We start from the raw sequence: 13,895 nt of genomic DNA, 5'->3' as shown, positions 1-13,895 counted from the left end.
GAATTTTATCCAATGTTAATAGAAGTTGTTGCTAAAGGAGAAACTATTTACAATTTTAAACACTTCATAAATCGACGATTCTTGTTTTTTTAATCGACCGAATAATCTTTGTATAACGGTTTTATATACACCACTAATGCATACTTTGTTTCCATGTTTCAGGCGATATTACTCAAAAAGGATACGAAAAAAAGAGAACTAGACTTTTGCAGCCATATTCAACCAAAAATGCACAACAAGGTAAGATATCATCTCCGATGGTGGCAAGATTTATTTTTCTGTTGAAATACTAATAATTATAAAATATTACGAATCAAACTAGTTGTAGATATATCTCGTTGTTAGAATAAAATAATTATCTATACTTGAATAAAAAATCTGACATGTTCATTCTTTAGAATAGTTGCAAAAATTTAAGACGGGTGCTTTGAACTGAATGAGTTGTTATCCTTTCATGCATTGAAAAAAAAAACGGCAGACTCTATGAGTAAAAATAAATTGCCAACATTGAAAAAGAGGTCAAATTAGTTCCGCCTTGGAAATCTATAATCTGTCCATTATATGATTAATCATATTTTCATAATTGTTGATAACCGTTAGAGACGTATTGAACGAGACAATCCCGGCACTGGCGAGCACAGAATAGTTGTATACATTTTATGAAGGAGTACAGAGAATTGACCTCCGATTTCCAATGCATTGGAATGTAACAGAGCACAACTTTCCTTTCCATTCAAAAAAAGCTATGTAAATTGTTTGATCGATTTGTAATAGATTTCTATCAGCGAAGCTTCGCTACATATGGAAATTATAGAGGGGCGAATATTTTTGTGAAAAAATGTTATTATTTAAGCATAAAATTACACAATAGTAAATAAAATGAACACCAATACTATAATAATATCACTACTTGGACTTCCTGGTTACTTTACTGCTCTAGCACATAGTATATTTTGTAGTTTTGTTTATTCCAGTTTAGAAACAGCGACTCGAATCTGTATTGGTACACTTCTATGCAAATAGTTTACATGCATATAAAAATTGAAAATTGAGTATAATGTACTAAAAAAAATAAAATACTTTACTCTAATAATGCACATTCCGGCTTTGGAACATGGCCCAAATGCAAAGTCGTAGCATTACATTCCTTTTGTGGAATTTGGCCTTTCTGTTTCAACAGGCTTTGAACAGATTCATTGCATGGCTAGTACTACGCTCCTACTGACACTAAGAATCTTTCCAGGTCGGGGCTCGAACATACGGACAACTGGCTTGTAAGACCAGCACCCTATGCATTGCACCGCCAACCCGGGTTCAAAAACCCAACGAATCGTAAATTCCATAAATATTCATTATTGGGCCTCTATTCTCTCTATACTTCTGCACACGCATCCTCCTCGATTGCACAAAGTCAGTGAGAGGCAGTCTTCTGCAGTCAATAACCTCTTCTCTGATGCCGAGTACTCGAAATTACCTCCTTTAACGACCATGTCTTATGGCTGTTCAGGGTAACTGGTATAGGGTAAATTTTATACGTGTCTACAAGCTACGGGATTTTAACTGGCTACTGAGTCCGTAGAAAACCCTATTAACCGACATATTTTACCCCACGGTTAACACCGTTGTCCTATGTCAATAGTGTTCCGAGGTATCGACTCATCGACAACCGTCCAACATTGCTTGGACAAAATCTAATACGTACCTACTTCGTCTTTGCGAAACACTTTTTTGAATTGCGCTAAAATTCAATGTTTTCTCTGACGTCCCAAATGACACAAATAGGTAGCTTTACTGCTCGACCACAAATTTTGAACCAACGGCACATAACCGTTTTCGCTATCTTTATTATCTTTACTTTACTGTACTATCTTCAAATTGAACTGCTTAGTACAAACTTAACCAAATTATTGATGATGACTCCATTTCTCTGTACGTCGTCAAAAAAAGAAATAATTTGAAAACAATAATAATGTCATCTTTAGGATCCAGCGGTTTTTAAAAGATATGATTCATCGCCCAAGTATTACTTAGTGATTGTGTATCGAGGAAATTATAACAACTTAAAAATATTGCAAATAATTTATAAATAAGTAAATTTTATCCCGAATGACTTCAGGAATTAGGGTAAAAATTCGACCTTTTAATGAGGTAACATATCAAAATGGATCAGCCAAAGATGGCGTCATAAAACGATATTTAGTTTTTTGGAGATGAGCAAAAATCAAGACAACATCTTAGAAAGCAAAATCGTACACTTTACGTAAATTCAAGCATGTCGTAATTCCTTGGGTGATGACAGAAAACTACATCTATTCGCATGTAAAAATATGTCAGTTTCAATGTCAAATTCAAAAGAATTGGCAGTGATTTTTTATCATAAATACGTTTATTTCATAGGCAATATACATAAGTTTTTCTTCGCCATGGCATCCCCAATACAAGGTACTTTAAACCTAATATATTTCGGATATTATATTAGTATGATGGTATTCATTAGTTAATCTAAACACTGTTTTTATCAAGCGATTTGCTATTATAAAATACATTATATAAAATACACTTATAAGGAAAAAAAGAAATACATTTATTTTGTACATGATCTTATAACTATTTCATGACAAAAGTCAACGTTTATCTACGAGGGAGGAGGGGGTTTTGCCTAAAGTCTACGTAGTCTCATAATTTTTTTTAATTTTTCAAGAAATTTACTTAGTTTAATTAGCCGGTAATGGTCTGATTGAAGATGGGTCCACCCATTAATCTTTGATCCGTCAGTGTAAAACATCTTCTCACAATTGACTATTATAAATTCATTATAAAAAAATTTGAGGGCGTACGTGATCAGGAATTCCACTAATATCTTCTTTTATGGATGTGTCGAAAAACACAGTAGAATCAGAAGTATCCAAGAAATGAGCACGGTTGGAAACAAACGAAGAAGGATTAATATTCTGTGTCATGTAATCAAAATACAAGGACATAAAATGGGTCTAAGAATTGAACTCGACAAGCCTTTCGAAGTTTTCAATTCAATACTCTAGATATCGCATCGGATGATCCAGTTATTGTACGAAGAAAGTGATTCTCTGTTGGTATTTTCGTTTCAGATACCTAATGTAACATCCGCAGGTGCTTTAAGAGTCGAACCAGATCCCTAGATATTTGAATGTGAAGATCTGAGCTTTGGTTTCTCAACCGGCTTAGTTTTCTACGTAAAGAACTCGATGCCAATTTGAAGAGCTCATGTTGACATGTTGTCAAAAGTATCTTGTAATGACTTTAATAGACACAACGCTTGGCAAGTTGTCTTAGCGTGCAATATGTGTTGATATATTCTTCAATATTGTTTAAGTAAAAATTGTATAAAAGGCGGCCAACATATTGTCTTGATAAATCCTGAAAAATCAGTTTTGTATAAGGAAAAACAGCGCGAAAAAAATAGTATTGGTAAAAATTTTGACTCGTGTAAAGAGCACCTTATGAGAGTATATTGTACGTGTGCAATGGGGTTTATTGAACTCGGACTTCAGTCTACTGCATTTTCGATATTCGTGCAGTGCGAGATAGTAATTGATAATGCTCTGTTTCCTCTCAATCCGAGAATTAACTTGTATCAATATAAATTAAAGTTCTCACACACACGCATCCAATTTAAACTGCGCTAGCACAAGGTTGGATTATATTCCTGGGACGCAACCCGATCAGCAACAAGTTCATAATACCAGTAACAATTTTTTAATAAAGAGCTATTTCCATAAAAATTCATGATATTATCAAAGACCTGATTGTAACGAAGAAGTTTTGAAAAATTTCTTAATCATTGTTGAGTGTTTCCGGTACCTTCTATAATGATCGCACTCTCCACTTGGGGGCGCGTAAGATTGATTGCTATGATTGAATTTCAGTTAGAAGTATATCGTGAGTTACGAAAACCTGATGTCAACAACAACAAACAACTTAGTATGCATGAAAATGAGAATGACATTTTTATCTTTTTTAGTGGTGGATTGTGATGATTGACTTAGAATTTTCAAAATATACACAAATGAAGCATATTCTATACATTAAACAATTTGATTTTCATTTTACGTTGACTGCATGTGATAAAGCCAATAGCTTATAAAAACAAGTGGTAGTTATTTGGAACAGTTCACAAGCGGTGACGGCATTTTCTGACCGATTGTACGATTTGTTTGCGAGTTTATGCTCAACAATAGACCACATTCCCTAAAATGCATCAAAAGAAAGTGAATACACAAAAATTTGTAAAAATTTCTAATTTTAGTGCTTTTATCTGGACAACAAAACGTAGATATCGATTTTAGAGCTCATCATAGCTGGCGATTATGATGGAGTTCCTTTCCATTAGTTCCATCGTGGATTTTGTTTGTTGGTTAATGGAATAAGGTAACAACATTCTTCTCGACACTTAGAAAGGTCTTCTAGAGATTAATCACTCGAAGGAAATTTGTTATTACCGCATCGGAATACAATTTAAAGAGTGTTCTAGCAGCTTAAGATTTTGACAATTGCATTGTAAACAAGCGATAGTGGAAACTCATCAACGCTGCCAGTTCAACATCATTGATGCCAGTTTAACGGAGGACGTGATGTGCACCACGAAAATGTCGTTAGTGTCTAGTCTGGATATTTGTTTGTTATATTACCCTATTTGGTCTGGTTAGTAGTTAAAACAAAAAAAAACCTTTCTTAATCCACCTTGGGCTATAATTATGCCTATCTCATATTACTTATGTTTTCAAAAACCTCACTAGAAGGTTCTGTCAAGATTTTTTCTTTCAAACTTGAATAAGATCAAAAACTTTCTTCGGTATGCACTACCATCACCTTTTCAATTTGTAAACAGTTAAGTCAAGTTAATATAGATTTCACTGTGGCAACCCTGCATGCTATACAAAATTGAACAAAGCACGCTGTGTGCTAGGCGAGTTCGTTTTCTTCTTCTTCCGTACCAGCACGTACCGATGCGTATCATTTTTTGTATGACAGTTTGAAAGTTTTGATACTCAATGTCCTATAATTTCGAAACCGGAAGTCGGATCTGGGTGAAATCGCACAGTTTCTTTTAAGACACTGAGAGCTTGAATTTAAATCATGATTTGTGAAAACCGGTTTAAGGGTTGCTGCAAAATCGAAGAGAGTTCCGTTTTTGGAACTTTTCTTCACTATTATCGGTGCGTTTGGAAGGGGAAACTGTGACCTAGTAGTCCCAAAGTAGATATATATATTCACCAACAAGATCTGCCAAATAGATGAATTTACCAGTAAATTTTATAAAAAAGTAAACCTCGTTTCGCCATCGCTTGTGAAAAATACTCATGAAATTTAAAATTTTTACTAATCGCACTGTAATATCGGAACCGAAAGTCGGATCTGGATCAACTTTGCGGGAACCTTTTAAATAATTTCATTTACATCTTAGTTTGTAAAAATCGGCTGAAAAATTTCCGAGAAAATCGAATGCGCTTTTTTTCATAGATTTGCACATTTTTCCTTGTTAATCCGGAACCGGAAGTCGGATCGGGATAAAATTCAATAGCGATCTATGGGACCATAAGGCCTTTTTTTTTAATCTAAGTTTGTGAAAATCGGTCACGCCATCTCTGAGAAAAGTAGTGACAATTTTCATCATATTTTTGGTGCATGTCACCCCCGAAATTCCGGAACCGAAAGTCGGATCAGGATAAAATTCAATAGTGATCTATGGGACCGTAAGTGCTTTCATTTGAATCTGAGATTTTGAAAATCGGATCAACCATCTCTGAGAAAATCGAGTGACATTATTTGTCACATACACACAGACATTTGCTCAGTTCGTCGAGCTGAGTTGAATGGCATATGACATTCGGCCCTCCGAGCCTCGGTTCAAAGGTCGGTTTTCACAGTGATTGTATAACCTTTCTGTATGAGAACAGCAAAAATGATTTCAAACAATTTCAATTTTCATAGAGAAATACAATTTCGGTGGAATTATGTTATGATCTGTTGATCGAAAAATGGAAGAAAATGATATGCCAATGACTACTTCTTTCCTCTAGTAGTTGTATCACACATTACAAATGCGTTTGCCGGTTATGGCGGGTTGTCTGTCAACTATAAAAAACACATCCTAATATTATAATATCTTCATTCATTAATTTCATAATCGTAGTAATAGTAGTAGTTGTTGTTGTAGTAGTAGCACAGCTGTAATGTAATTTGTAGCTAACTTCTCGCTTGTTGATACTGATTTATATTGATCAGGTGGCAACGGTGGTGGCGGTGGCAATAATCCGGGCTACGTAAATGACATTCAATCACACCTTCACCATCCATCATCCCAGCAGAAGCATAATATATTTGCCTCATCTGGCAGTGGTGGCGGAGGCGGAGGTGGAGGGGGCGGTAGTAGGGAACGAGATGACCGCCCCAGTGGCCATCATCATCAGCAGCAGCAACAGATTCCACAGAACCGTACTCGACGAAGCACCCAGCGAAGAGTTACACACAATCAAAAACGATACCATTCAGGTTAGCGTTTGCTTCGAATGAAAACAAATAAAAATCGTACGGATTTTTTGTTGCACGATCACCTTTAGCATCTGGTCCATTTAACTCATATGTAGGCGATAGAACTGAAAAATAATAATGTATCAGCATACATCAATCAAAGTACCGATTAGTAGCTACGTTTTTAGCTTCTAGGTATTTGGATTTAGTTGAATGCATTTTTATCTTTTATGTGTTGTATGTATCAAAGTTTGGCATGGTTCCTGAATGTTTCCAAGTTATTTGATTACCGTTTATTTTCTTTGAATTTATGGGAGAATTCTTATGTTGATTCAATAATGTCTTGAAAACCTGATAAGCGTGACAAGACAAAAAAAAAACTCTCAACTCGGTCGATTATCACTGTACTGTACTGTATTTCGGTCACAATATATGATAATTTATTTGAAAGTTTGTTCATCTGTTCATCATTCCTAAAGCAAGATTTGCACGACAGGCTTACGACGTGAAGTTGGGCAAAAAAGAAACGAAGAAGAAAAATTAAGCCGTTCATCTAGTGTTGGACCCGACGGGATTCCATCCGTGGTGATAAGAAATTTTTCTAACAGTTGCGTTTTGGAATTTTTCCTGAAATATGGAAGCAATCCTTTGTAAACAAGGGTATAGTATCCAACTACCGAGGAATTGCTGCTTTGTGCGCTATACCTTAATTTCTAACAATTATAGTGCTGGATTGTATAACGCATAGTTGCTTTGACTACATATCTGAGACTCAGCATGGATTCATGCCAAAGCGTTCAACTTACATAAATTTAGTAACCTACACTTCCTTCATCATACTTTCTTTACAAGCAGATTCTAAATACACCGATATCGCTGCTGCGTTCGACAAAATCAATCATCATTTTTGAATTGGCTTCGATCATATCTAACTGGTCATGAAATGATAGTGAAAATAGGACACTGTACAACCTCACCATTTGCTTTTACCTCTGGATTTCCTCGAGGAAGTCACCTTGAACCGTTTTTATTTTTATTGTATCTCAGGGATCTAAATTTTTCGATCAAGTGTATGAAACTATCGTTCGCCGATGACTTTAAAATATTTCATATTATCAAATCTGCAAGTTTCCTACAAGAACAGTTGGGTAATTCAACTAATTGGTGCTACGTCATCTATTTTAGTCGCATATAGTCTGTATTCAAGTTCGACTGTAATATTTCACAAACTTTTCTCGAATGCGCATCGTCTGTTAAGGACCTGGATGTTCTTCCAAGTAAAATTTTAAGGAGCACATATAGTTTACTATCTCCAAAACCTCAAAGCTATTAGGATTCATTTTCCGTGTTACTAAAAAATTCTCTGTTGTACAATGTTTGTAAGCTCTGTATTGCGCTTTAGTTCGCTAAACTTTCGAATATGCTGCTGTTATCTGGTCACCAAAACGATATCCAACGCATTGAAGCGATTCAACGCAAATTTGTCCGATTCGCTCTCCGACGTCTTCCATGGATATATCCTTTAAACTTATCGAGTTACCATGACCGCTGCAAACCGATTGGTCTCGATTTATTATATGTCCATCGCGATGGTTGTAAGGCTAGTTTTGTGGCAGTCCTACTCCAGTCACGAATCGACTGTTCCGAGTTATTGCAATTGTTACAATTAGACATTCAACGTCGTAGATTCTGTTTTTTTTTCTTCGGATTCCCTGAGTTAGAACTAATTATGGATATAACGAGCCAATATTGAACAAATGTTAAAATTCTTCCGACTTTCATTTATCACGTTATGTTTTTTTTTTTTCATATATACGTTTATTTCATAGGCAATATACATAAGTTTTTCTTCGCCGTGGCATCCACAATACATAGTAGTTTAAACCTAATACATTTCGAATATCATATTAGTATGTTGGTACTCATTAGTTAATCTAAACACTGTTTTTATCAAGCGAGTTGCTATTTTAAATTACATTAAATAAAATACATTTATTTTGTACATGATCTTATAACTATTTCAGGATTGTTTGTATCAGTTCACCACTTATATTCAATATCCTATAGTTGGCTATTGGTTGAACTCATGGAAGAGAAAACAGTTTAACATAAAATAAAATTTAAATTGGAACTCCAATGGATTTAATGAAATGATAAAGAAGTTTCATGTATGGAAGGTCACGACAAGCAAGAATGTCGCGAACTGGGACATTGGATAGTCTACCTTGGGTACGCAAGGAATTTATAAGTTGAGATCTGACATCACGAAACTCCACGCATGTCCAAACAACATGGTCAATATCGCGGTAACCTTCGCCGCAAGCACAATGATTAGTCTCGGAAAGTCCAATTCGAAGGAGATGTGCATCTAACGTGTAGTGATTGGACATGAGTCTGGACATCACACGAATGAAATCTCTACTCACATCCAGTCCCCTGAACCATGCCTTTGTCGATATTTTAGGAATAATTGAGTGCATCCACCGACCCAGATCATCTTTATCCCAAGAAGCTTGCCAGCTGGCAAGTGTTCTTTGGCGAGACGCGCTATAGAATTCGTTGAAAGCAATCGGTCTCTCATAAATTTCACCCTCAATAGCACCACGTTTGGCTAAAATATCGGCTCTTTCATTGCCTGGAATGGAGCAATGAGCCGGAACCCAAACTATTGTGATTAGATAATTATTATTCAATATGTCGTTCAGACACTGTTTTATTTTACCCAAGAAAAACGGTTCATTTTTGCCAGCAGCGTTTGAGCGAATGGCTTCAATTGCACTCAGACTATCTGTGAAGAGGAAATAATGGTTTGGAGATAATGTGACGATTACATTCAAGCTATAATGAACTGCTGCTAACTCTGCTATATAAACAGATGCAGGTTCTTGAAGCTTGAATGAGGCCGAAACATTATTGTTGAACATACCAAACCCTGTCGCTTCTTCCATTCGCGATCCGTCCGTGTAAAACATTTTCTCAGAGTTAATATGCCTGAACTTACTTGAAAATATTTTTGGGATTTCCATAGAGCGTAGGTGGTCCGGGATTCCACGCACTTCGCGCTGCATGGATGTGTCGAAAAATAAAGTTGAGTCAGGTACATTTAGGAGGCTGACACGGATAGGAATATATCTTGAAGGGTTGATTTCCTGTGACATATGGTTAAAATATACTGTCATGAATTTTGTTTGAGATCGAAGCTCGACTAGTCGTTCGAAATTATTAATTACCATGGGATTCAGCACATCACATCTTATTAGCAGGCGTGATGAAAGCTCCCAAAATCGATCTTTTAATGGAAGAACTCCCGCCAGAACTTCAAGACTCATTGTATGTGTCGAATGCATGCAGCCTAAAGCAATTCGCAAACAACGGTACTGAATTCGCTCAAGTTTGATAATATGAGAATTTGCAGCGGAACGAAAACAAACGCATCCATATTCCATCACTGAAAGTATCGTTGTCTGATACAATTTTATTAGATCTTGCGGATGAGCACCCCACCAAGACCCTGTTATTGTTCGAAGAAAATTTACTCTTTGTTGGCATTTCGTTATCAGATACCTAATGTGTCCTCCCCACGTGCATTTGGAATCAAACCACACCCCGAGGTATTTGAAAGTCAAAACCTGTTCGATTATTCTTCCCATCATATGAAGCTGAAGTTGCGCGGGATCATGCTTTTTTGAAAAGACGACCAGCTCTGTTTTCTCCGCAGAGAATTCGATACCAAGATGAACAGCCCAAACGGACAATTTATCTAAGGTATCTTGCAATGGTTTTTGCAGATCAATAGCTTTGGATCCAGTAACTGAAACCACGCCATCATCTGCCAATTGTCTTAGTGTACATGGGGTTACTAGACAGCTGTCAATGTCATTCACGTAAAAATTATAGAGGAGCGGACTGAGGCATGAGCCTTGCGGGAGACCCATGTAGCTAATTCTGATTGTTGCCAAATCGCCATGTGAAAAATGCATGCGTTTCTCTGACAAAAGGTTGTGCAAATAATTATTTATAACCGCTGGGAGTCCATGTTGGTGGAGCTTGTCTGAAAGAACATCAATGGAAACTGAATCAAATGCTCCTTTAATGTCTAAAAATACAGATGCCATTTGTTGCTTTTGAGCGAAGGCAATTTGGATGTCAGACGAAAGTAATGCAAGGCAATCATTCGTCCCTTTATTTCTACGGAAGCCAAACTGAGTATCTGACAACAAACCGTTCGTCTCGACCCAAGTGTCGAGACGTCGTAGAATAATTTTTTCGAACAATTTTCTGATGCAGGACAACATCGCAATGGGTCTATATGAGTTGTGATTGGAAGCTGGTTTCCCCGGCTTTTGAATGGCGATAACTTTCACTTGTCTCCAGTCAGGTGGAACAATATTTTGCTCAAGAAACTTGTTGAACAATTCCAACAAACGTCTTTTTGCGAGGTCGGGCAGATTCTTCACCAAGTTGAATTTAATTCTGTCCAATCCAGGAGCGTTATTATTACAAGACATGAGTGCTATGGAAAATTCCATCATTGAAAAGGGGCTATCAATGGAATCATCATTTGAAGAAGACTCCCTAACAATGCTATGCGTAGGAACGGAATCTGGACAAACTTTCCTCGCAAAATCAAATATCCATCGATTCGAGTACTCCTCACTCTCATTTCCTACGTTACGATTCCTCATTCGTCTGGCCGTATTCCAAAGAGTGCTCATTGAGGTTTCTCTTGACAAACCTTCCACAAAATGTCTCCAATAGCTGCATTTCTTAACCCGAAGTATGTTCTTGTACTTGGTTTCTAAAACCAAGAATTTTTCAAAATTCTGAGGAGTTCCTCCTCCTCGTTTTAAAAACGTCTTGAAAGCATTTTGTTTCGCGTGTTTAGCATCTGAGCACTCTTTGTCCCACCAAGGATTTGGAGGTCTTCTGTTAGACGATGGACCAAGAAATCGTTTGGTTTGGGCTTGTTCTGCGGCCTCCAGAATCGAACAAACGAGGAAGTCATATTCTTCAAGTGGGGGAAGCTCTTCCATTGAAGTTAAGACACTTGAAATATTACTTTGGTATTTAATCCAGTCAATATTTTTTGTCAAATCATATGGAATATTAACTGAATTAGCAATGCCTTTGTTACTGCTAATTGAGATGATGATTGGTAAATGATCGCTACCATGTAAATCAGGAAATACTTTCCAGGTGCAATCTAGTCGAATTGAAGTCGAACAAAGAGATAAATCTAATGCACTTGGACGTGCAGGAGGTCTTGGGATCCGTGTCCTGCTACCCATATTTAGTACCGTCATGCTAAAATTGTCGCAAATATTATATATTAGAGATGATCTGCTATCATTGTAAACGGAACCCCACATCATTCCGTGCGAATTGAAATCTCCTAAAATCAAACGTGGAGCAGGAAGGGCTTCGACAATTTCATTAAGCTGTCGTTGTCCAACTTGAGCTCTTGGAGGAATATATACCGAAGCAATGCAAATGTCCATTCCTTTAATGTTTATTTGACAAGCAACAACTTCTATACTAGAAGTCGAAGGAATGTTTAATCTATAAAAGGAATAACATTTCTTAATTCCTAAAAGCACTCCACCATACGGGGAGTCTCTGTCGAGACGTATAATGTTAAAGTCATTAAAATTTAAGGCTATGTTTGATGTAAGCCATGTTTCGCACAAAGCAAATACATCACATTTTTGACTATGCAACAAAACTTTAAATGAATCAAGTTTTGGCATGATGCTTCGACAATTCCACTGCAGGACAGTGATTGAATCATTTGCGGCGGATGATAAATTATCCATCAAATGATACAAAACCTGTAAGAGCTGGCCATTGAGCTGATAACTGTTTCAAAAAAGTTCTAGCTATTGGAAGGAATGCTGTTATGATGGTCTTTAGAGGTTCAGAAATATTGAATGCAGCGAAAATCCATTCTACAATTTCCGAAAATTTCAGTAATCCTGTTGGTGAATGTGAAATGGAGCCCACTGGATTATTGTCTTTTCTTGAGCTAGTTCCTGGATTGGTTTGTGAATTTGACAAACCAGGAGGCACAGTTTTTGGTTTTAAATTTGGCTTTTTAGCTTTAACACGGGGATCTTTTTTTGAAGGTATAATTTTAGGTGTCTTTTTTGGTATTTTGTGGTTTGTTAATCTCCTCTTAACAGACCCTTGAGGAGTGACAAACGAGGTATCTTCACTATTTCCGTCAGAGTCAGATTCCTCTGGCTCCGCAAGATTTGAAAAACCGTTTTCGGTTTCCAAAGGGGAGACATGTATGACCGTTTTGAGCATTTCTGCATATGTGCGCTTAGACCGTGCTTTTAAAGAAAGCTTCATTTTGTCTTTACGCAGCTTAAATGCAGCGCACACTGAAAGATCATCATGAGGGCTTTCCCCACAATAAACACATTTTTCAACATCTTTATCGCAAAGATTATCCTTATGAGGCCCTTGACATTTGATACATTTGGACTTATTACTACAGTAAGTAGCTGTATGTCCGAATTTTTTACAGTTCGTGCAATTCATAACATGCGGTACGAAAAGCCGAACAGGAAGACGAATTTTATCGATATAGACATGGCTAGGCAATGCAGATCCGGCAAATGTTACGCGAAACGAATCTGAGGGACGATAAGACTTTTTTCCATCGACAATAGATGCTGAGTACAATTGTTTGCACTCGAGTATCTTAACTCCCTCAAGCATGGAGTTTTTAAAACGGCCAACTCCATTTTTAAGTAAATCATCTGCTGTCAGACTTGCTTCAGTCACAACACCGTCAATTTCTACCTCCTTCGATGGAATGTAAACTCGATATTCAATAGCAAATAATTTACAGGTTACAATATCGTTTGCCTGTTTCAAGTCGTTAACTACAACTCGAATTTTATCTCTATTAACCTTACAGATTTCTTTAACTTCAGAGAAATGTGATGTCAAATCCTTTGTAATTTGCATCAAGTTTAAAATCTTCTTTTTTTCGAAGATAGACTATCCATGGCCCAGTGGTACCCTGTGGATAATGTTTAGCCCTCGGAGTATTTAAACTTTTACTAGTATCCGGAATCGGATTCGGATGATCTTCCATGAGATCATCCATTACATTAAATTTTTTTTTGTAAATTAATAATACCAAAATAAAAACTTATGTTTAGTAAAATTTCAGATATAAGAAATAAAAAATAAATTAAATTAAATCTACCTTGTAGCTGATGTCTCTGTTCCTTTATCGTGAAGAACGACGTGAAGCTCTTCCAACGATTTCCAATTGGCAGTCTTTTGCTGTTTCCAATTGGCAGTCTTCTGTCGTTTACTGCTATCTCAGTTGCTCTGCCGTCGTTGTGAACACCACTGCACTTGCTGTGCTG

General features: G+C 36.7%; 1 protein-coding gene across 15 annotated transcripts in view; it reads left to right on the top strand.

Moving 5' to 3' along the window:
- LOC131436211 (disco-interacting protein 2) overlaps positions 1-13,895 on the top strand; it is a 267,172-nt gene that overhangs the window by 229,242 nt on the left and 24,035 nt on the right. For 10 of the 15 annotated variants that reach the window (XM_058604822.1, XM_058604821.1, XM_058604810.1 and 7 more), the window contains exons 3-4: positions 163-240; positions 6,265-6,531. In XM_058604822.1, the coding sequence (XP_058460805.1) occupies positions 163-240; positions 6,265-6,531 (345 nt within the window). The remainder of the gene's footprint in view (positions 1-162; positions 241-6,264; positions 6,532-13,895) is intronic. The other 5 variants (XM_058604825.1, XM_058604823.1, XM_058604819.1 and 2 more) reach the window with 1 other exon arrangement.

This window comes from Malaya genurostris, chromosome 3 (assembly GCF_030247185.1).
Source record: "Malaya genurostris strain Urasoe2022 chromosome 3, Malgen_1.1, whole genome shotgun sequence".
Taxonomy (NCBI): Eukaryota; Metazoa; Arthropoda; class Insecta; order Diptera; family Culicidae; genus Malaya; species Malaya genurostris.
This window is presented reverse-complemented; position numbering and strand designations above follow the sequence as displayed.